This window comes from Hemitrygon akajei, chromosome 16, assembly GCF_048418815.1.
Source record: "Hemitrygon akajei chromosome 16, sHemAka1.3, whole genome shotgun sequence".
Lineage (NCBI taxonomy): Eukaryota > Metazoa > Chordata > Chondrichthyes > Myliobatiformes > Dasyatidae > Hemitrygon > Hemitrygon akajei.
Window position 1 is genome coordinate 62,250,479 of NC_133139.1, and position 22,233 is coordinate 62,272,711.

Sequence of the window (22,233 nt, forward strand, 5' to 3'; positions counted from 1 at the left end):
ACAACAGAGGGGAAAAAAACAACTACACTAGACTACAGACCTACCCAGGACTGCATAAAATGCACAAAACTTTCTGACATGGTCACGTGGTTCAGTTGTTGGTCAGAACAAACTTCAAAATGGAGGAGAAATGTGATCCAAGTGACTTTGGTGCCAGACAGGGTGGTTTGAGTATCTCAGAAACTGCTGATCTTCTGGGATTTTCACACACATTTACTAGAGTTTACAGAGAATGGTGTGAACAGTAAAAACAAATCCATTGAGCTCCAGTTTTGTTTGTGAAATGTCTTTTTAATGAGGGGTTCAAATGAGAATGGGCAGACTGTTTCAAGCTGACAAGGAGACAGTAACTCAAATAGCCACACATTATAACAGTGGTGTGCAGAAGAGTATCTCTGAATGCACAACATGTCAAACCTTCAAGTGGATGGGCTACAGTCACAGAAAACCACAAACGTGCATCAGTGGTCACTTTAGATATAGGAGGTACCTGGAAATCTTTTTTTGAGTGTTCCCATCAGACTTTAACACCCACCTTTTAAGTCACCAGGACCAGTTTAATGTCTTCCTGGTGACTTGGCTTTCACTAGCAGGACAAGTCAGCCTGGATTTGTTTGTGTAGAATGTCCTTTTTTGTTTGATTAACTCAGCGAAGCTGCCTACTGCGTGCAAACTATTCCTTAATAAAGGAGGAGCATTACATAGCAAACTACTTTCCATGCAGTCATCCTTTGACCAAGATCTGCTAGCTAAATCTTCAGTTAGTCTGAAAGAGAAAATGATACTGAAAAGGTTTCAATTTTTTATGCAAAAGTATATTGATGACCACTTACAAATAATGAGATGTGCAGACTGTTGATCACAGAATTGAAAATGGTTCACTCCATTTTATTGCCAATATCTTGTCATACACCATAAGACAGAGCAGAATTAGGCCATTCGGCTGATCAAGTTTACTTTTCCATTCCATGGCTGATTATTAACTCTATCAACCTCATTCTCCTACTTTCACAACTTTTGACACCCTTGAGAAGTTTAAATATACCCAATGACTTGTCCTTCACTTCCAGCAGTAGCAATGAATTCCACAGACTGCTGACCAGAAAATACTGTTTAAAATGCTTTGGTTGCCTTTAAGGCAGCTTCTGAGCAAAACATGATTCACTCCTAAGTTTTGTGCTGAAGCTTGCTGAATGGAGTGAGATTGAGTCTATTCAGCTGGCCTTTCTAGTACAGAGGTACAAGACCAGTTATAGTTCTGTGGAATCTTCTACCAAAGGACACTCTTTGTAACTATTTTGTTACTCAAATTTTAAATGAGAGTGATTCCTGAAATTGTGAAGGCCAGTGATAATCATCTGAGTACAAATGTTCAGACCCTTCGCCATTTCATGTTGGTGTAGCTTTGACCCTTTGGTTAGTGAACTTCCTAACTTCATAGTTCAAAGTAAGCTTATTATCAAAGTACATAAATGTCACTGTATACTTCCCTGAGATTCATTTTCTTGCGGCATTTACAGTAGAACAAAAGAATACCATAGAATGATACAGTGAAGCAGAAAGACTGATGAGGAAACAATGTGCAAAAGAAGACAAATTTTGCAAATGTATAAATAGTACAAAAACCAATAACTAATACTGAGAACAAGAATTGTAGAGTCCTTTAAAGTTTGCCCATACGTTGTGGAATCAGTTCAGTGTTGAAGTGAGTGAAGTTAAGGAGCTTGATAGTCAAAGTATAATAAATGTTACTGACTAAAGAGTGAAACAAGTGATTCTGATGCAGGGTAGATGTAATGATTTTATTTCTAGAGGGCAGGTGGTTGCAGTGGTTGGGGGTTGGTAATGACTCCGTCATTATACATGTCGTCAAAATATTTTCTAGGGCCACTATTTCAAATTTTTTTTTTAAAAAAGCTATTTTAATTTATATACATGTTGCTTGGTACTGCCAATCAGCTTTCCAAGCCTTGGATTGTACTGATATTAATTTTTTTCTGTTTTGTACTGGGTCAATTTCAAATAACCATTTTGTTATTGCAGTGTGTGCACATGGAGCAGAGATGTACTCCATTGTAGAAGGCATCTTTAGTAGTTTTGGTTGTTAACCATATTCTACTATGCATGCTCTAATGAAGTACTGAATAATTATTGGGAGTGACAGTTGTGGTCTTAGTTTTCTCTTTGGGTTAAAAGTGCAGTGATCTATTACATTGCCACAACTTACCATTTCTACTTATTTCAAATTCAGATTTACATAAAATGAAATGCGCCGTTTGTGTTAACAACCAACACACCTAAAGATTTTTGCAAGTGTTGCAACACATTCTGGCACTAACTTAATTTGCCCATAATGGTTGGCAGAATAATACAGAACACAAGCAACAAAACAGCAGTAAAGCCACACGCGCACACACATGGGCAGCTCTCCAGCTCCGAGACTTATTGCTCTGTACTTGACACTCTTCAAATGACTTTGATTATTGAAAGAATATAGGGAAGCATAAACACTGTTTACGACAATTTTACTCTTCAACCTGGGCTATAGGTGAGTTTCAAAGTCTCTCTTAAACTTAAACTATTTGATCTTTTATTTGCTAGAAGCTGCAAAAGTTCTCTTGCAGGTAAGACTTGTAAGAACTTTGGGAGCACTCGATTGAAGCACGAGGTGGAAACAGCATTTGTTACACAGATGTACAAAATCTTTAAACAAATTTGCTTCATTATAAAAATTCCCCAAGTCCTAATTAATCTTGTATTTTGCATTCATTAGCAATGAATATGAACCCCATGTTAATTATTTTTGCAAAACTGGCACTGAGTTGGGTTATCAATTTTCATTTTGGCCTGCAGCCCTTGGAAAAGGAGCTCAAAGCCATAATTCTAGCCTCAGCCTTACAATTCATTATGGGTGCTGGGTCAAGCAATGTAATAGTTCATATTAGTAGCAGGTTTCTTCTGCAGCACCTTGGATTATAGTGCAGTTGCATGGCCTAACTTTGCTCTGAAGAGAAGTGTGGTTCACTGCCAGCTTGAATTGATGTAAAATAATTGATACAAGTCTTATTATCCCTGTATAGTACTCTTTCTGCCCCATGAATTCCACCTGTGTTTGGTATCTCTCTCTCTCCCCCCCCCCCCCCCCACCCCCCAAAAGAATCCCAAATAAAGTATCTGAAGTTCGTTCTTTGAATTTCAGGTGCTCCTGATCCCACAGCAGGTGCAAGCATAGACGATGAAAACTGCTGGCATCTTGATGAAGAGCAGGTACAGGAGCAGGTGAAAGTGCTGTTATCAATCAGTGGTTACTATGGAGCTAGCAAGCAACTCCATTCCATGTTTGCTAAGGTAAGAACTTTTACCAAATACTTATCCTTCAGTTGTGGAAGAACAGAACTTGATGAATATTTTGACTTCAACAGCTCATGACTGTATCTGTAGGGAGATATAATTAGTTTTGCTTAGTAGTATAGTTCACTGCCCCCCCCCACCCCGTGTTCCAGCCCCACAATGCTTCCAAGCCATTTGTTGTGTCCAGATCTGTGGTATCACTTCCATTTCAGTATTGATAAGTCTCATTGTATGTACAGCTTTGTTCCTGGCCTTGCCCTAGCCATTTCTCAGAAATGGGAATAGTTTGGAATGTTTAGAAGATAAGGAAATAGTTCTGGTGGTGCTTTTGTAGTGTTGGCTGGAATATAAAAGGCTATATTTTGATTTTCTAATTTGCATTAATGTTATTCCACTAGGCTATTTTGTTTTATTTATTTTGTAATTCATTTGTTTTCATTTGCAATTATTTTGCCCCTTCATTTGTTTATGAAGGCATCATACTCTGCATAGTCCCTCATGCATTTACAAGCCTCTAGGGTCTTCACTGTGATCATTTAGCATTTTTGATAATAGGCAATGAATGACAAGCCCTCAGACTAATCCAGCCAGTGCAGATCATCAACATGGTGTCTTCATTAGGAATTTGAGTGGGATTCTTCTCTCTGAAACTCTTCCTAACATCAGCTTATTCAACCAATAGGGCTCTTAATTGGATTTATCAGCTTTTACATTAGGTTTGTAAGGGTGCTGCATACAGTCGGTCAACGATCAGAACAATTTTAATGGAGCATGTGAAAGGCCCTGCCCCTATCAAAGCTACAATTATTTCTAAGCAACACAGTGGTTTAATTATTGAAGTACATACGTTTCTTAAGTGTTTTATATGCATAGAAAGGTAAAATATATACTATATACTAAGACAAATGACTGACTAACTGACACTAAATAATACCAGATGTACCTGTTCCGACTTCAAATCCGACTTAAAGACCAACTCAGGAACAGAACTCGTTCATAACCCGGGGACTGCCTGTACTTTAAAATCATCTCTAGATTGCTTATGATACCTAATACAATGTAAATGCTATGTAAATAGTTGTTATACTCTATTGTTTACGGAATAATGACAAGAAAAAAGTCTGTTCACGTTCAAACAACGAGTGCTGGACAGAGAACTTCCGGGTTTTCCCGATCCGCGGTTGGTTAAATCTGCGCATACAGAACCCGCGGATAAGGGGGGATTAAAAGACTATCTTTTAATTTATCCCTGTGCAATCTGTTGATTTAATAGCAAATGGTTAATTGCTTACCAGGCAACATCAAGGGGAAAGAATTCTGAATAAGTTGGTGTCAAAAGGGGGAGGAGTACAAGATGGCCAGTGTAGGTGAAAACTTTCCACTCCCATTCTGGTACACCTGTCCATGGCCTTCTCTACTGCCACAAGGAGGCCATACTCGGGTTGGAGGAGCAAGCTCCTATTCCATCTGGGTTGACTCCAACCTAATGACATGAATGTCAATTACTCCAATTTCCAGTAATATCTCTCTCCTTTACCTTTTTCCATTCCTTATTTTTGGTTCCCCCATCACCTCCCTCTGATGCCCCTCCTTCCCTATCTTCCATAGTCCACTGTCTCACCTAATAGAACAAAAGGTAAGGGCTGAAGGAGCTGATCTTCTCCCAGCTTCTCATTTCAAACCAACCCCTGCCATTCACCCACCTTCTCCCTCATCTGGTTTCACCTATCACTTGGCAACTTGTACTCCTACCCCTCCCCCATCCTTTCCAGTCCAGATGAAGCATCTCAGCCCAAAATGAGGACTCTTCATTCCTCTTCATAGATGTTGCCTAACCTGAGTTACTCCAGTGTTTTGAATGTTCACTTAGAATTACCAGTAACTGCAGACCCTCTTGTGGTTAATTGTTTAAGCCTATTGTTTCTGAAGCTGTTTAAATTTATGTGGTTTCAAGAATTTCATTTATTGCATGACAGGTGCGGGAGATGCTCAGAATGCGGGATTCCAATGGAGCTCGGATGTTGACACTAATGACAGAGCAGTTCATGGAAGACCCACGCCTCTCACTGTGGCGACAACAGGGGACAGGGATGACTGACAAATGCAGAGAGCTGTGGGATGAGTTAGGTAATGGCTGCTGCTTCGAACTTTGTAATAGGCATGCAGTTTCTTTCAGCAGCTCATTTTTGGTAATTGTTTGATTTTGGAGATTTTACACAATTACTTCTGCATATGTTGTTCAAGATTGTTTATTGTAATTTCCAGTACATCACTATGAAAGCTACTCCAGATCTGCAGCAGCATAAAAACACAGCAAGATAAAAACACAATAAAAAGCACAAATATGAGTACATATAATAGCTATGTACATTATACATAGAGACACTAAGTAGCGGAGTGTCTCTGCATATGGTGCTCTGGTCATGGCATGGTTGCTGCATAGCCTTCTCCCTGATGGGAGAGACTTGTGTTTTGAGGATGGATCTGTCTAAGAAGGATTGCTTTTATTGGATTAACTGGAGCTGGCTGGAGATTATTTTAGGCACTGGATGTTCACATTGCTTTAAAATTGGCCAGTCAGTTAGCAAAGATTTTGTTTTTCCAATTAATCCTTTAACTTGGCCTGCTCTCTGCATTGGCTGAATAAGCACCAAGTCTGTATGAAAATATTCACAGGTCTAACAGCGTTAATAGAAGAAAATGATTAATCTTTTAGATGACCTTTAAGGTGATGCATCTTACCACCAGGAGTTTTGAATTGTTAGCGGGGTCGGAGATGGAAGTGGAAAACATTTTAGTTGGAAAACTTTATAGGTCAGTGGGAAATGTTTTCTCTATGACATAAATCCTACATGTGTAAAAGTCATCTATCATAGTGAAGTATTTTGGTGCGCTAGTGAATGACTATTGATGTGGTGATTTGTCATAAGGCACCTGTTTCTCAAATTCCATGGGGATTTTTAGGTTTACCTCTATCAACAATTTTAAGTTTGTAGTATCAGTCATGGAGGACATCTGAAAATAGATAGATGATAGATAGATAGATACTTTATTCATCCCCATGGGGAAATTCAACATTTTTTCCAATGTTCCATACACTTATTGTAGCAAAACTAATTACATACAATACTTAACTCAGTATAAATATGATATGCATCTAAAATCACCCTCTCAAAAAGCATTAATAAATAGCTTTTAAAAAGTTCTTAAATAGTTTACTAAAATACATTGAATGGTAACTTAAGCTCAGTCCTAACCCCGGCACTTTAACATATCTTACCCCTGGCGGTTGAATTGTAAAGCCGAATGGCATTGGGGAGTAATGATCTCTTCATCCTGTCTGAGGAGCATTGCATCGATAGTAACCTGCCGCTGAAGCTGCTTCTCTGTCTCTGGATGGTGCTATGCAGAGGATGTTCAGGGTTTTCCATGATTGACCGTAGCCTACTCAGCGCCCTTCGCTCTGCTACCGATGTCATACTCTCCAGTTCTGTGCCCACGACAGAGCCCGCCTTCCTTACCAGCTTATTAAGACGTGAGGCGTCCCTCTTCTTAATGCTGCCTCCCCAACACGCCACCACAAAGAAGAGGGCGCTCTCCACAACTGACCTATAGAACATCTTCAGCATCTCACTACAAACATTGAATGACGCCAACCTTCTAAGGAAGTACAGTCAACTCTGTGCCTTCCTACACAAGGCATCTGTGTTGGCAGTCCAGTCTAGCTTCTCGTCTAACTGCACTCCCAGATACTTGTAGGTCTTAACCTGCTCCACACATTCTCCATTAATGATCACTGGCTCCATATGAGGCCTAGATCTCCTAAAGTCCACCACCATCTCCTTGGTCTTGGTGATATTGAGACGCAGGTAATTTGAGTTGCACCATATCACAAAGTCCTGTATCAGTTTCCTATACTCTTCCTCCTGTCCATTCCTGACACACCCCACTATGGCCGTGTCATCAGCGTACTTCTGCACATGGCAGGACTCCGAGTTATATTGGAAGTCTGATGTGTACAGGGTGAACAGGACCGGAGAGAGCACGGTCCCCTGCGGCGCTCCTGTGCTGCTGACCACCGTGTCAGTCCTACAGTCTCCCAACCGCACATACTGAGGTCTATCTGTCAAGTAGTCCACTATCCAAGCCACCATGTGAGAGTCTACTCCCATCTCCGTTAGTTTGTGCCTTAAGATCCTGGGCTGGATGGTGTTAAAGGCACTAGAGAAGTCCAGGAATGTAATCCTCACAGCACCACTGACCCCATCCAGGTGAGAGAGGGATTTGTGCAGCAAATACGTGATAGCATCCTCCACTCCCACCTTCTCCTGATACGCAAACTGAAGAGGATCCCGGGCGTGCCTGGTTTGTGGCCTCAGATTCTGTATTATCAGCCGCTCCATGGTCTTCATCACGTGCGACGTCAAGGCAACAGGTCTGAAGTCATTCAACTCCTTTGGTTGTGGTTTCTTCGGTACCGGGACAATACAGGATGTTTTCCACTGTCTGGGCATTCTTCTCTGCTCCAGGCTCATGTTGAAGATGCGCTGTAGGGGTTCTCCCAGCTCAGTCGCACAGGCCCTCAGTAATCGTGGGGATACTCCATCCGGTCCAGCCGCCTTGCTGGTACAGATCTTCCTCAGTTGACCTTTCACCAGTGCAGCCGTAATCCCGGGCGTGGGCAAGGTCTCCTGTGAGTGGCTATTTTCCTGCGAGGGAAGTGAGAGGGAGGACGAGTAGAAAGACAAGCCTGGTGTGGAGTTCTGCGGTGAGGATGAGATTGTGCTATCGAACCTATTGAAGAAGTTATTCAACTGGTTCGCTTTCTCCACATCTCCACTTAAGTTTGCCCCCCGCTTTGCACCGCATCCGGTGATGATCTTCATCCCATCCCACACCTCCTTCATGCTTTTGTTCTAGCTTCCTCCTATACTGCTCCTTTGCCCCCCTGATCTGTACTCTGAGTTCCTTCTGAACTCTTTTAAGCTCCAACCGATCACCATCTTTAAAGGCCCTCTTCTTCTGGTTTAGGAGGCCTTTGATGTGGCTAGTGATCCAGGGCTTATTATTGGGATAGCAGCGAACAGTTCTAACAGGAACAACGGCATCCATACAAAAGTTAATATAGTCCGTTGTGCATTCAGTGACCTCCCCAACAGAGCCCCCCTTGCAGTACATCCCAGTTAGTAGTACCGAAGCAGTCTCTCAGGGCCTGTTCAGCTTCAGGAGTCCACTTTCTAAAAGAGCGTGTGGTAGTGGGATGCCTCATCACAATTGATTTATATCTGGGCTGTAACAAAACCAGGTTGTGAACCATGCCGGAAATACAGGAAGTGTGTACTTGGGTCATGCATTAGGGTTTCACTGGGTCTTGAAGGAGTTTGACTCCGCTTGTGTGTGAATGTAAAATTCAACCTGGTTACATGGGGTTCGATTTCCCACTGCTGTCTGTAAGGAACCTGTATATACTCTTTGTGGCTGTGTGGCTTTTGTCTGGTTCGGGTTAATGAGTTGTGGGCATTCTGTTGGTGTCAGAGACATGGTAATCCTTGCACCATCCCCTTTTTAAAAAAAATGCAAAATGACACCTTTCACTGTTTTGATGCGCATGTGATAAATAAGACTAATATTTAAAAATCTTTATGCAATTGCATTAACTATAATGGTGTAAATATGATGAATTTGTTCATCAACATTGATTCTGAGGTTATTAATATTTCAGTTAAATGCCTGTTTCCAGTGGGAAAGCATCAGTATTAAAACTGAGGCACCTTCAGTACCATAGAGTACGATGGTCCCAGTGTTCTTTCACAAGTAAAATCGGGAAATGTTAGAAATAATTGGCAGGTTGGGAAGCAGTTACTTCAGGTTGAAGGGCTTCCATTAGAATGATTTAAAATTATTTTTGAACCTGTTATTAGGTATTTTAGAAAGACAAGAATTTAAAATTCATATTAAATGATAAATTTTAATGCAAGTTGCTTGACAAAAAGAAACTTAAAAGCTAAAAGAATTGCAGGTTTAAAAAAAAAAATGCAGCCTGAGTGGTCTTGTATATTGCAGTCCTGTGCCAACTTTAGTGCCCATGCTCAGCTCCCTCTGCATTGCTGCCCAGTGTGACTTTAATATTAACAACGAGAGCATTTGTTGTCTCAGTATGTGATTTGCTATTTCAACACTTGTACCTTGGGCTGATCTGATGCCAGGACATGATGTTTTCTGCTGCCATCCATGTTTGATAAAGTCTAATTTTAAACTGCTTGGTTCTCATTCTTGAAGAGGGCAGAGTTTGTCATCAAAAAGTCAGTAATAATCAATATCTGTACCTGGCTGGAAGCCCAAGAAAGTTTATTTGTCATGTAACATTTAAGAAAAACTTGGACAGGTACATGGATGAAAGGTGTATGGAGGGATATGGTCTGGGTACCGGTCAGTTTGACTAGGCAGAAAAATGGTTTGGCACAGCCAAGAAGGGCCAAAAGGCCCTATGGCTCTATGTACATTGGGAAAGCACTAGATCCTTTTTCAAGATAAACAATGCTATTCAAGGACATTAGTGGTGATGGATAATTTCTTTATCCGTCAAATCCCATTTTCATAAGCTTTGCTTGCACTTTACTTATTTAAAGATAAAGCACAAAATAGCCCATTCCAGCCCTTTGAACCACAGTGACCCTCAACCCCTGACAACCCCGATTTAACCCTAACCTAATCACTGGACAATTTTTGCAACGACCAGTTAACTTGCCTTGTATGATGTGTCTTTGGACTAGGAGGAAACGGGAGGATCAACAGTTAGGATGTATAGATTCCATAAGAGGATGCCAGAATTGAACTCTAAACTCCATCCCGAAATTTAATCATGCGTGAACCACTGTCCTTCCCTCTATACATTCCCTGAATCTGTCCTGCTTTGGTTGCTGAAGTGACTAAAGTTCAAAGTGCACTTATTATCAAAGTATGTTTTGCAGTATGTAACCTTTAGATTTGTGTCTTTACAAGCAGCCGGAAAACAAAGAAACCCAAAAGAATCCATAAAAAAACAGTTAAACACTCAATATGCGGGGTGGGGAAGGGGAGAGAAAAATCAGATGAGATGTTCTGTGCAGCAGGGCACAAAAATCAGTCTGTGCCCCTCCCCACCCCCAAGATGCTGCTGCACCTGCTGAATTCTTCTAAGTGGTGTGCATTTTTTGTGGATTCGTAAGGTTTAGTTCCCTTGGTGCCAGGATTAAGGATGACATTCTTTAGCTTGAGGGAAACTTGGAACAAGGGAAAAGGTCTGTAATTTGTATAGAAACCATCAAAATCGGAGGCTTTGGTGAAGGAATATGAAGAGTTGGGATACAAACTCTAAAAGCATAAGGGCACTGGTCTGGAGTAGTACCTGGGTCACATGCAGATTTGCACAGGCCTGGTGAGATTTGAGATGAATGCCAAGATGACAGTGAGGAATGGATATCAGTTAATGGGATATAGGCATTGCTGACAGAAGCTGCTACTTTGGGATGGACCACCTTCAATGGGTTGGGACCAGTGCCTTTGTGAACTGAAGAACTGGTGGTTGGTGATGCAGAAGGAGAGGAAACCATGTTCTGTTGAGCGGAATTTTATCGATTTAATTAGAAAAAATAAGGCAGTGTTAACTGGGATAATGATGAGCAGAGTATATTGGACTGGCAATATAAACCAAGCTATACGTCAACGAGGGTCATAGCAGAAAATATGATTTAAAAAATGTAGTATTAAAATCCCTTTAACTGAATGAGCACAACGTTCATAATGAATGACTTGGTACCCTTTATGAAGTTTGTAGTTGCTTGTGATCAAGGTTGGGTGTTATTCCAGCATACTTTTAGAGGTGAGCCGTATGAAAAGGAGATTGTATACTTCTGACTCGAATATTTGAAGTGAGCTTACTCCCTTTACCCTGCTTTAGCGGCAGCAAGAAGGTGAGTGGGGTTTGACCCAGGTGTGATGAGATAAATGTCGAGCGTCTTCTGCTGTGTTTTCAACTCTCTTTCCTTCTTCACACCCCATGTGGGAATGCCATGCCTCTGATTTCCAGTTCTTCCTGCCAGCACAGGAGATTAGGAAACCAGATTTATTTTTGTTAGCCTGCTGGCAAGTTATTATGCTAGCTGCTCGTTTGGAGAGTGCGCAGCCTTAATTTCAAAGCATTTATTTCAAGCCTTGGTCCATTAGAAATTCATTTCTAATCTTGTGCATTTTGTTTTGTATGCGTGTCCAGTGAATGTACTGTCCTTATTCAAAAGCTGGTGTTAATAGGAGGTCTGGGGGTCAGTTTAAAAACAAAAGTGGTGAGAGGACTCCTAATAATTTCCCTTCAAATCTTCCATGAAGTGTAAAGGCAAGAAAAATTCCAGCATTCCAAAGAGTTTTGAACAGGTACTGTACATACATGGACAGGAAATGTTTAGTGGATTTATGGGCCCAATACAGCTAGGTCAGTTAGGCAATTTAGTCTGCATGGATAAGTTGGACTGAGGTTGGTTCGATGCTAAATGGCTCTGACTCAATAATGGATTACTTTCAAATGTATTAAGGGTTATGGATAACACAGGTGCATTAAGTCTTATGGGATGCAAGAACAGGCTTATTGTGCCTTAGTAACACAAATGCTGGAGGAATTCAGCAGGCCATGCAGCACCTGTGGAAAAGAGCAAACAGTTGACATTTTGGGCCGAGAACCTTCTTCAGGATTGGGACTGAAAAGCAAACGAAGGAGTCAGAGTAAGAAGGTGGAGGGAGGGGAGGAAGAAGTATAAGTGGCAGGTGATAAGTGGAACTGGGGGAGGGGATGAAGTAAAGAGCTGGGAAGTTGATTGGTAAGAGAAAAGGCTGGAGGAGGAAATCTGAAAGGAAAGGGGGAAATGGAAGAAAGAGAAGGAGGAGCATTGGAGGGAGGTGATGGGCAGTTAAGGATGAGAAGGAGAAACAGGAATGGGAATAGTAAAGGGGCAATTACCGGAAGTTTGAGAAATCAGTGTTTATGCCATCAGGTTGGAGGCTACCCAGATGGAACACAGTGTTTCTTCTCCAAGTTCCCTTTATCTCTCTTACCAGTCAACTTTCCAGCTCTTCACCTCACCCTTCCCCTGGTTTCACCTATCACCTGCCATCTTGTACTATTTCTTCCCCTCCCTCCCTCCTTACTCTGACTCCTCCCCTTCTTTTCCAGTCCTGAAGAAGGGCCTCAGCCTGAAATGTCAACTATTTATTATTTCTTTCCATAGCCTCACCTGCTGAGTTCCTCCAGCATCTGTAAATTTTCTCATGGCTATGGTACCTTAGTGTGTAACCTACTTCCCATGTTCCTACAATGTGCCCCATCTCCAGCTTTGCACCTTTAAAGTGGAGGCAGCTGAGAAATCACTTTTAAAATGCTATGGCCTATTGATGAGTTATATTAACAATGAACTGAAGCTGCACTTAGTATTATTTGCATTCTTTCCCCATTGAGAATAAAATATAATGATGGAATTCATGTTAGTGATTTAATTGGCAAAGAAAATTGATTATTACAATTTCTAAGTTCAGTCAAAGTGGTGATGTGGGTGGGAAGGCAGTGAAAATTACATTCAACAATTTGGTAAGATTAAAATGTAAAGTAAGCTACCCGTCATTATTGAAGTACTGTAAGCGGCAAATATAGTTGTGTCACGCTCTTTAATAAGAAAAATATTTGTTGAAGATCAGGGCTTGTGTTAGAAGCCCACTGCACACTGGGCTCTCAATGGGGCGTTTATTTTTGAAGTGGCAGACACAATTTGAAGGTGATTGGAGAAGACTATTGGGGGATGTCAGAGGTAAGTTCTTTATATTGAGTGGTGGGTGCATGGAATGCCCCAAGGATGATGGTAGAGGTAGATACATTGGGGGCATTTAAAAGACTCTTAGGTACATGGGTGATAGAAAAATAAAGGGCAATGTGGGAAGGAAGGGTTAGATATTGATCTTGCATCAGCACAATGTAGTGTACAGAGATGCCTGTACTGTGCTGTAATGTTCTGACTGTATAATGCATTTTCTTGGTTTAAGGTCATTGTTCATGTATACTTGCACTCCTATGAATATTGTTCATCCTACACAAAATACTTCTCAGAAAATACAAGATTGTTTTGTCACTTACAGTACACGGGTATAAAGAGGAGGAAATGATTCTTGCTACAGATCCAATGCAGCACAAAGATGAGGGAAAGAATGCAATAATAATTAAAATGTTATAAATTAATCCATAAGATAGGTTATATACATTGATTGTATGTACAGCTTAATGTCACTTTATGGACATAAGGAGACTGATGAGAAATAATAAAGTAGTGGTGGAGTCAGTGGATGGAGGTGTTGATCAGTCTTGATGCTTGGGGAAAGTAATTGGTTTTTCAGTTTGGTGGTCCTGGTGTGGATGCTATGTAGCCTCCTCCCTGATGGGAGTGGGACAAACAGTCCATGAGAAGGTGGTTGGGATCTGTCATGAAGTTACTGGCCCTTTTCTGATATCTTTTTGTAAATGTCCTTGGTGGTGGGTTGGTTGATGCCAGTGATGTTTTGGGCAGTTTTGATTACCCCTTGTAGAACCTTCCTTGTCAGCACAGTGCATTTTCTGTACCAAGCAGTGATGCAGCTTGTCAGGATGCTCTCTACTGCACACTTAGATGACGTGAGTATAGATTGGCAGAGTTCAGCTCTCTTCAGCCTCCTCAGAAAGCAGAGGTGCTGGTGAGCTTTCTTGACTGTGTAGAATGTGTTCTGGGGCAATGAGAGGTTATGTGTGATGTGCACTCCGACTGCTGTGCCACCAATGTAAAGGCAGGTGTGAGTGATGCAAGTTAAGTCAATAACCATATTCTTTGTCTTGATGACATCAAGGAAGAGGTTATTTGCCTGCACTAGACCTTGAGCTCTCATCATTGTTGGTGATGAACCCCACCACTGTTACATCATCAGTTAACTTGACAATGTGATTGCTGAGTTGTTTAGCTATGCAGTTGTGTGTGAGCAGAGAGTACAGCAATGGGCTCAGCACACAGCCCTGAGGGTGCACCCATGTTGATGGAAGGAAGAGCGGTTGGCCATTTTGACCACTGTTGGTTCAGAAGTCTAACACCCAGTTGCACAGTGGTGTATTTAGATTGAGAATTGTGAGTTTATTCACAAAGGTCTGTGGGACAATTGAATGCTGAAGTGAAATCCAGAAACAGTATTCTGACATAAGTGCCCTGTTTTCCAGGTGTGGCAGGGCTAGGTGAGTGACAAGATTCGATGACATCTGTTGTAGAGCAGTAATCTGTTCCTGCATTTAGGCTAATTGTGTTAGAGCTGATGTAAGGTTGAATCAGCCTGTTTGGCTGAGATTGAACGGTGTAATAGAGCCCTGCATTCTTGTGCTTTGCGTACTTCAGTGTCTCAATATCAAGGACCGAGCTTGTGTTGAGTGTGAACTGAGGACTGAGCCTGGAAATTCCCCTATTACATGGTCATCAACTATGTAAAAAGCAAGTGAGTGAAGCTTAAGCAACTAAAACATAAAGAACTATTGATGTTTTGCGTCAGTGGCATTTTGTCTGTGTAAAGATGATGACTAGCTTTGTTTTGAATTAACAATCTGGAGTTGATACACAAAGCCAGCTGAAATTGGTACTTCTTCAGATCTCTGGCTATGCTAACTACAGTCAAGCCACAGCTTTCTCAGACAATTCAATCTCTAACACCACAAGGAGTGCTATTGAAGTTTTTTTTGTAATGAGCATGATTGAAGTATTCTTGAATTGCTGCAGTCCAGAATTCTGTTAAATGTGTTAGGGAGAGAAGTGTGAAGATGTTCCATCTCACACCACTTTCAGATTTGTTTTGTGCTATTAGAATGGAAAATCTCTCCATTACTCTTTCAAAAAGTGTGTCATAGGAAAATGTGCACATTAGTTTAGTTACTATAGCTTGTTTGAATTTCTTTTTGATGTCAATATACAGCTGAGAAAACCAGGTCAAGTTCAAGTTCATTGTCATTCAACCATGTACATGTATGCTGCCAAATGAATCAATGTTCCTCTGGACCAATGTGCACAAGACAGTACATATTGCACTGTGTACCTACAGTACCTAGAGTCTATACGTACACCATACATATGCAGATAACTAAACTAGATTTGCAATAACTCACACATGCCAGACATTAATGTTACAAAAAATTAACAAATAATGAAATGTATTCTAAAGGTTGACATTTAGCACAAGGTGAATTTACGATACAAGTTTAAGAAGTGTAACATTACTGGTGTTTCATAAGTGATGAGGCCTAGGTGGCTGTGAGACTACTGACTGTGGGGTGGGGGGAAGAAGCTGTTTCCCATCCTAACAGTCCTTGTTGTAATGCTACAGTACCTCCTGCCTGATGGTAGGGGTCAAAGAGATTCTGGAGTGAATGGGATAGATCCTTGACAATGCCAAGAGCCCTGCATATGTAGGAAGAGAGACTTCCTGCAGTCCCCTCAGCAATCCTTGCAGTTCCTTGTAGGCTCTTGCAGACTGATGCCTTGCAATTCCTGTACCAGATGGTGTCCTGAACAGACGGTGATGCACCTGATTAGGACACTCTTAATGGTGGTTAGAATGGTTTGAAGAGCCTTGCTCACCTCAGTCTCTTCAGTTAAGTTCCAGGGCACCACAGATTTCCCCCAAGGTAACATGGTGAACTTGCCCTATTGTTTACAGAGCAACATTAAAGTGGTTTGAAGTTTATTTTGGTCAGTTTATTTAATTGCCCATTTCTCCCTCTTCCCTCAGGTGCTCTCTGGGTATGTGTAGTACTAAATCCTCATTGTAAGCAGGAGGAGAAAGCTGGCTGGGTTGAGCTACTCAAGAAATGGAACAACATGGACGTCTGCCCACAAGAAGATGGTAACTATGGCAATCATATCAACGAAATACCTAGTATCACAGCTGGCATACAGCACAACTCAAATCGAAACCAAGGTATTTAGCATGTTGTATTGGAAATTTCCAAAAAAATATCACAAACATGTTTATTGCAATTTTCTATTCATCTTTTGAATTATAGCAATAATTGGAAAAAAGTGGCTTTTGCCATTCTACTCTCTTTGAAATCTTGTTTTGTTCACACATAGAACTTTTGCGTCATAAAATGTTCCTTCTTGAGTCATTTAGTTAGGTCTTGCTTCACCTTTAGGGCGATCAAATATTCCTCAGTACTGACTGCAGTTACAGGGTGTATATATGTGTAACAGAGGAGGTGTTGTTGGAACAGCTGTGCTCGATAGCCATGCTTTCCAAGATTTAGTTCAGATCAAGAACCAAAGTCTCCTTTACCACCTCAAAGTCCTTTGTTTTACATTTTTAGTTTATGTAGGCATCTATCAAATGGTTAGAGGAGATGCTTTGCCACATTTAATCATTAACCTGGGTTGTGTAGGTTTCCCTGTGACAGCTCACCTCCAATTATTTTAAATTATTGATTCTGCTTTCTAGTGCTTGAACTTTAGAGTAAGGTTGTCTTCATTGATTCAAGGTTTAAGACAGCATTGGGACTCAACTGGCTTCAAAGTTCAAAGTAAATCTATTATCAACCTGTATGTTACCATATACTGCCCTGAGATTCATTTATTGCAGGCATTTGCAGGAAAAAATTGAAATACTATAGAGTATTTTTGAAAAGTTATATATAAACCAAGGTGCCAAACAGCCAATGTGCAAAAGAAAACAAACCATACGCATAAATAATACTGAATACGTGAGTTGTGGAGTCCTTGAAAGTGAGTCTGTTGGTTGTGGAATCAGTTCAGAGTTGAAGTGAGTTAGTTATCCATGCTGGTTCCAGAGCCTGATACTTATAGGGTAATAACTGTACCTGAACTTAATGGTGTAGGACCTAAGGCTCCCCTACCTCCTGTCCAATGGCATTAGTGATCTATTTAATTTGCTAATATAAATCACATGAACAATAAATGTAGGGTGTACAGTTTTTCAAATGTAAAGATGGGTTTCTTTGCATATTATGGACAGATATGGTATATTAAACAATCTGAGAGCAGTTAAGCTTTTAAAAAAAAAAAACACACATGGTTTGTTAATAATTTAGATTCAAGGGCTACTAACTTCAGTGGTAGTAGGAGAAATAACTATTCACCTGGTATAGGATCAGAAGTTAGGCATGCACTGGGAACATGGCCACAGAATTAGGTCATTAGGCCCAAAAATTTTGCTCCGCTATTCCCTGCCTCTCAACCTCATCCTCCTGTCTTTCCCTGTAACCCTTGACACCCTTGCTAATCAAGAACCTGTCAATCTCTGTTTTAAATATGACTAGACCTCCACACCTGTTGGTGTCAATGAATTCCATTGATTCAAATTTCTCTTCATCTCTATTCTAAGGGAATGTCCTTCTATTCTGAGGCCGTGCCCTATTGTTCTTGTATTACCCCTCTTATTAGAAACATCTTTTCCATGTCCACTCTGTCTAGGCTTTTTAATATTTGATAGGCTTCAATATCATCTCCCAATATTCTTCTAAAATGCAGTGAGTACAGGTGAGGAGTCATCAAATGCTTCTTGAATGTTAACCTTTTCATTCCTGGGATCATTCTCATGAACTTCCTCTCAACCCTCTCCAATGCCAACATATCCTTTGGCACCTGGTGAGTAATGATTCATGGGGCAATATGCCTTTTTCCATTGAGTTTCATTCCTGTACAGCCATTCAGGTATTGAGTTTACTTTGTATTGGAAGTCTAGTGCCATTCACATTTTCTGAAACTTATTTGTGTCAAGAAATGTTAGAATTGGGGCTGTCTTAGATCAATCTGTCAATGAAAACTTCATAGCACAAAGAAAAGGCACTTTAAAGTCCAAGCAGCAGCAACAGGCTCTTCATTTAAAGATAATCTGTGCTCAAAGTTGTTTGAACTTTGCTACCACTTTCTCTTAATGATAGATTAAAGTTCAAAGTAACTTGATTCAGTGGCTGTGGATGGTTGTAATTGCTAAACACAATAAAAATGCAGTTATTCTGCTGTGTCGAAACCTGCTTGATTGATATTGTGGAATGACATCCAGTTAAGGTGGTTTTGTGGAACTGCTTGCTACCCTCCCACCTTGGCTTGGTTAGGCTCGGTGTGCTGGAAATACTACCTGCCATTTGCAGGTTTGTACAGGCCGTATGTGGGAACTGTACTGCCTCCACACGTTGTCAGCGTGCAAGAACAGTTATCTTGTCATACTCGGCAGCCTGAAGTCTCTCGTCCAACCAGCAGTTTGACTTGCCTGCAAGGTTAGGCGAAGATACTATCCAACAAAGTGGCTCTTCAGCACAGCACCTGACTGAACAAGTTAGTGTTTACGTATTTATGAATCACTTACGGGAGTGGCAGGCCACACATTGGCATCTACTAAATATTTCAATGTCTTCCCAGGTTACAAATTCAATTTGGGAACGTCAGGTTCTCAGTTAGGAACTGGAACTCCTCCTCGAAACCAATTTCTAAGCAGAATGTAAATCTAACCCCTTTACCTATGTTAATAGGTGGCTTTAAATAAGCTTTTTAAAATTTTGGTTTGCTTCTCCATCATTCTAAAAGTAAATAAGGTACTAATTTGTCCCACAATCTCCTTTTTTGCCCAAGTAATTGTCAGCTAAGGTGGCTTCTGCAAGGTTATTTCAGTTCTGAGTGAAATAACAGTAATAAACTGCTACATTTGCTGTGCTGTTAGCCATTTGGTATTGGAATGGCAGAGGGAAACAAAACATAAGCCTGTTGCCCATCATCAACAATTGCAATGAGTTCTTGGTTATTAACTGAGAGAATCCTGGGCTACACTCTGCTATTTTGCCCTTGTGGGCCTCACTGGTACATGAACCACTGGATCAACCAGCCTTTGTCCCATATGAAATCAGTTAACAAAGCAGAATTTGGATTAAAGCTGCAATTTAAAGGTAAACTTGATTTCATCATGGAGAAGGGAAAAGGCATGTAAATAATATAGATTTTTACTTGTGTACGTGAAGGAAGTAAGAAATAGTCAATTCAATTCAATCAGGTTTAATATCAGTATACACTGCAGTAGGATGTAAATCCTATTTCTGTTCATCGTTTGAAACTGAGAATTTTTAGTTGTGTGTTGTATCCATTTGGGAGGTTGAAATTCCACACTGAACTGCATGTTTCTCTTATAGTTGGATCGCGGAGAACTGTTTTTGTGCGTGCAATAGAAGCCTGTGGCCTGGACTGGAAAGACTGTCATTTGCGCAGAATTATCAGCAGTGACAATTATACCAACCAGTGGCATGATGGGGACCGATCGCTGTTTGATTCCCAAGGACGGCCTCTTTGGCTGGGTATGTATGGCATCTTTGTAAACCAAAAAATTGTGTACCAGTTGCTCTTTGGATTTGTCCAATAACAGTTGCACTGGAAGAGCAGTTAATCAACTAAAGATGTTCAATACAAAGATCAGATAAATAAAGACAGTTAACTTAAGTGCCTTATTGTTCCAAAAGGAATTAACTTCTCAAAGAAATCTTGGCTAACCCTTTCTTTAAGAGAATATGATATAGCTATGGATCATTTGTATAACAGTCATTTCAACAAATTTAAAAAAATAAATATTGAACACAAGTTGTAGACTCAACATGAACAGTCAGCTACTGTTTTAACATTGGCTGAGGTGAATGTTTGAAGCATGTGCATGTATATTATTAGATTTACTGTAAAATGTTATTGCTATGACTTTTACACTCTCTCCTGAATCTCTCAGTCAATCTGTTGTATCTAATGCTGTTGTTGCAGTCTGTTAAATTCCATACTACCCCATTGTGACTTGGTTCTATCAGATATAGAACCAGAATTCAGCTATTTGTCCCATCAAGTCTGCTCTGCCATTCCATCACAGCTGATTTATTATCCCACCTTAACACCATTCTCCTCACAACCTTTGATGCCCTGTCTAATCAAAAAGTTGTGAACCCCTGCTGTAAATGTACCCAACAACTTGGCCTCCATTGCCAGCTGTGGGGGGGTTTGTCCATCGTCGTTGATGAAGACCTCAACACCATTAATGATGATGGTGTCGAGACTAGCGCTTAATTTGAATTTAAGTGAGGGAGAGTTGCACAGCGTCAGCCTCACTCTCTTCCCAACTCCCATCTGGATCCAGTGGCAAGACAAAAGTCGAGACAGCTGGAGATGGGCCTAGGTGCAGTGGATGACCAGGACATCTTATGTGTCTTGTCATGCTCTGTGTTCCACGACGCTTGCAGAGACCACCTTGACTGTTAGACTTTCCATTGATCTCATCTGCTCAATCTGCCAGAGTCTGTCTTCACGTGCTGGGATAGACAACTCCCTATCTCAGAGGGTTTGAGACCCGTCGGCTACCCTCAACTGGTTTAGCTGGCTTGTCAAAGCCATTGCCCGGGGTGTAGCTGCTGTTGCATGCAAACAGTTACAGGGAGCCACAGGTGAGAGCTGAGTGCCAGGTGGGGACCAAAGGTAGACAAGCAGCCTGAAAAGGACGTGACATGTTCCCCCACCACAGGTGCTATCCCTCCCTAACACCCCATACACCCCATTGCCAGCTGTGGTATTTCAGGTATACCACCTTCTAGCTAAAGAAATTCCTCCTCACCTCTGTTCAAAAAGGACATCCTTCTATCCTGTGCCCTCTAGTCCAAGACTCCCCCACTGTAGGAAACACCCGTTTCATATCAGCTGTGTCTAGGCTTTGTAATATTTGATTGGTTTCAATGACATCCTTACAAATTCCAGCGAGAAAATGCCAAGAGCTATCAAATGCACCTCTGTTTTAACCCTTTCACTCCTGGGGTAATTGTGAACTTCCTCTGGACCCTCCTAAGCTGCCAACACATCTTTTAGATAAGGGCCCAAAAATGCTGTCAGTACTCCAAATGAAGTCTGACCAATGCCTTAAAACCTCTCCATTAGGTCCTTAAACATTACTGTCCTGGTCAACCAGGGTCCCTAATACTGATTGTAGTAATTAAGTGGGATGCTGATTTCACATTGCCTTCCATTTTCTAGTAGTAAGGTCTTTCAACTTGGGTTAGTAGTTCATCTTTTGACATTATAGTTCTTTTTGTGCCTGCATGATGAATGGTAATTTTATCTCCATGAGAGAGATTGCAGATCACAGCTGAGTTCTGTTTCAGAAGCAAGTAGTGTTGGGAAGCTTCCATTGCTTGGCAGAAATTGATTTATTTCATCTTGCATACTTCGTGTTGCAACATCTTTTTTTCATTCCTTTCCTGATGTTTATGTAATATTTGACTTTGTATTATAAATAATTTTGAAATGTTTTAAATTCCATTGCTGAAAACCTTAATTCTACAGAGCATGTACCAACTGCTTGTGCCAGAGTAGATGCACTGAGGTCGCATGGATATCCCAGAGAATCTCTTCGCCTGGCTGTTGCAATTGTCAATACTGTCCGGTTACAGAAAAGACGCCAGTTAGAAACATACAAGCACCAGAAGAAAGGTAAAGGGATCACAAGATGGATCAGAGAAAGGGTTGTGAGCTAACAAATGAGTACCAAGAGAACCTTAGGTGGCTGCAAAATTATTACATTTGAATGTTAAATCAAAGTCAAAATTGAGGGCATTGCAACCCTACATATTGAAAAAGCATTTGTTTCTGAATTGACACCACCAAATTGTGTTGTGTCACTGAAAGAAAATGAGTAATCTTGTGTGCACATGCATACATACCATCTAATTGGGAAGTAGTAATGTGCTTTATAAATTACTTTAGAAGCTGCAATTAACAGCTGGTTTGATATGTAGTCTACTTTCAACAAGCATCATGAACTTTGTCACACACAAAATGCTCT

At 40.9% G+C, this 22,233-nt stretch overlaps 1 protein-coding gene across 2 annotated transcripts in view; it reads left to right on the plus strand.

Annotated features, from left to right (window-relative positions):
- Nucleotides 1-22,233, plus strand: part of LOC140740109 (zinc finger SWIM domain-containing protein 5-like) — a 105,228-nt gene that overhangs the window by 58,828 nt on the left and 24,167 nt on the right. The window contains exons 4-8 of one of the 2 annotated variants that reach the window (XM_073069011.1): nucleotides 3,200-3,348; nucleotides 5,328-5,478; nucleotides 16,159-16,347; nucleotides 19,562-19,723; nucleotides 21,735-21,881. In XM_073069011.1, coding sequence (XP_072925112.1) covers nucleotides 3,200-3,348; nucleotides 5,328-5,478; nucleotides 16,159-16,347; nucleotides 19,562-19,723; nucleotides 21,735-21,881 — 798 coding nt within the window. The remainder of the gene's footprint in view (nucleotides 1-3,199; nucleotides 3,349-5,327; nucleotides 5,479-16,158; nucleotides 16,348-19,561; nucleotides 19,724-21,734; nucleotides 21,882-22,233) is intronic. The other variant, XM_073069012.1, reaches the window with a different exon arrangement.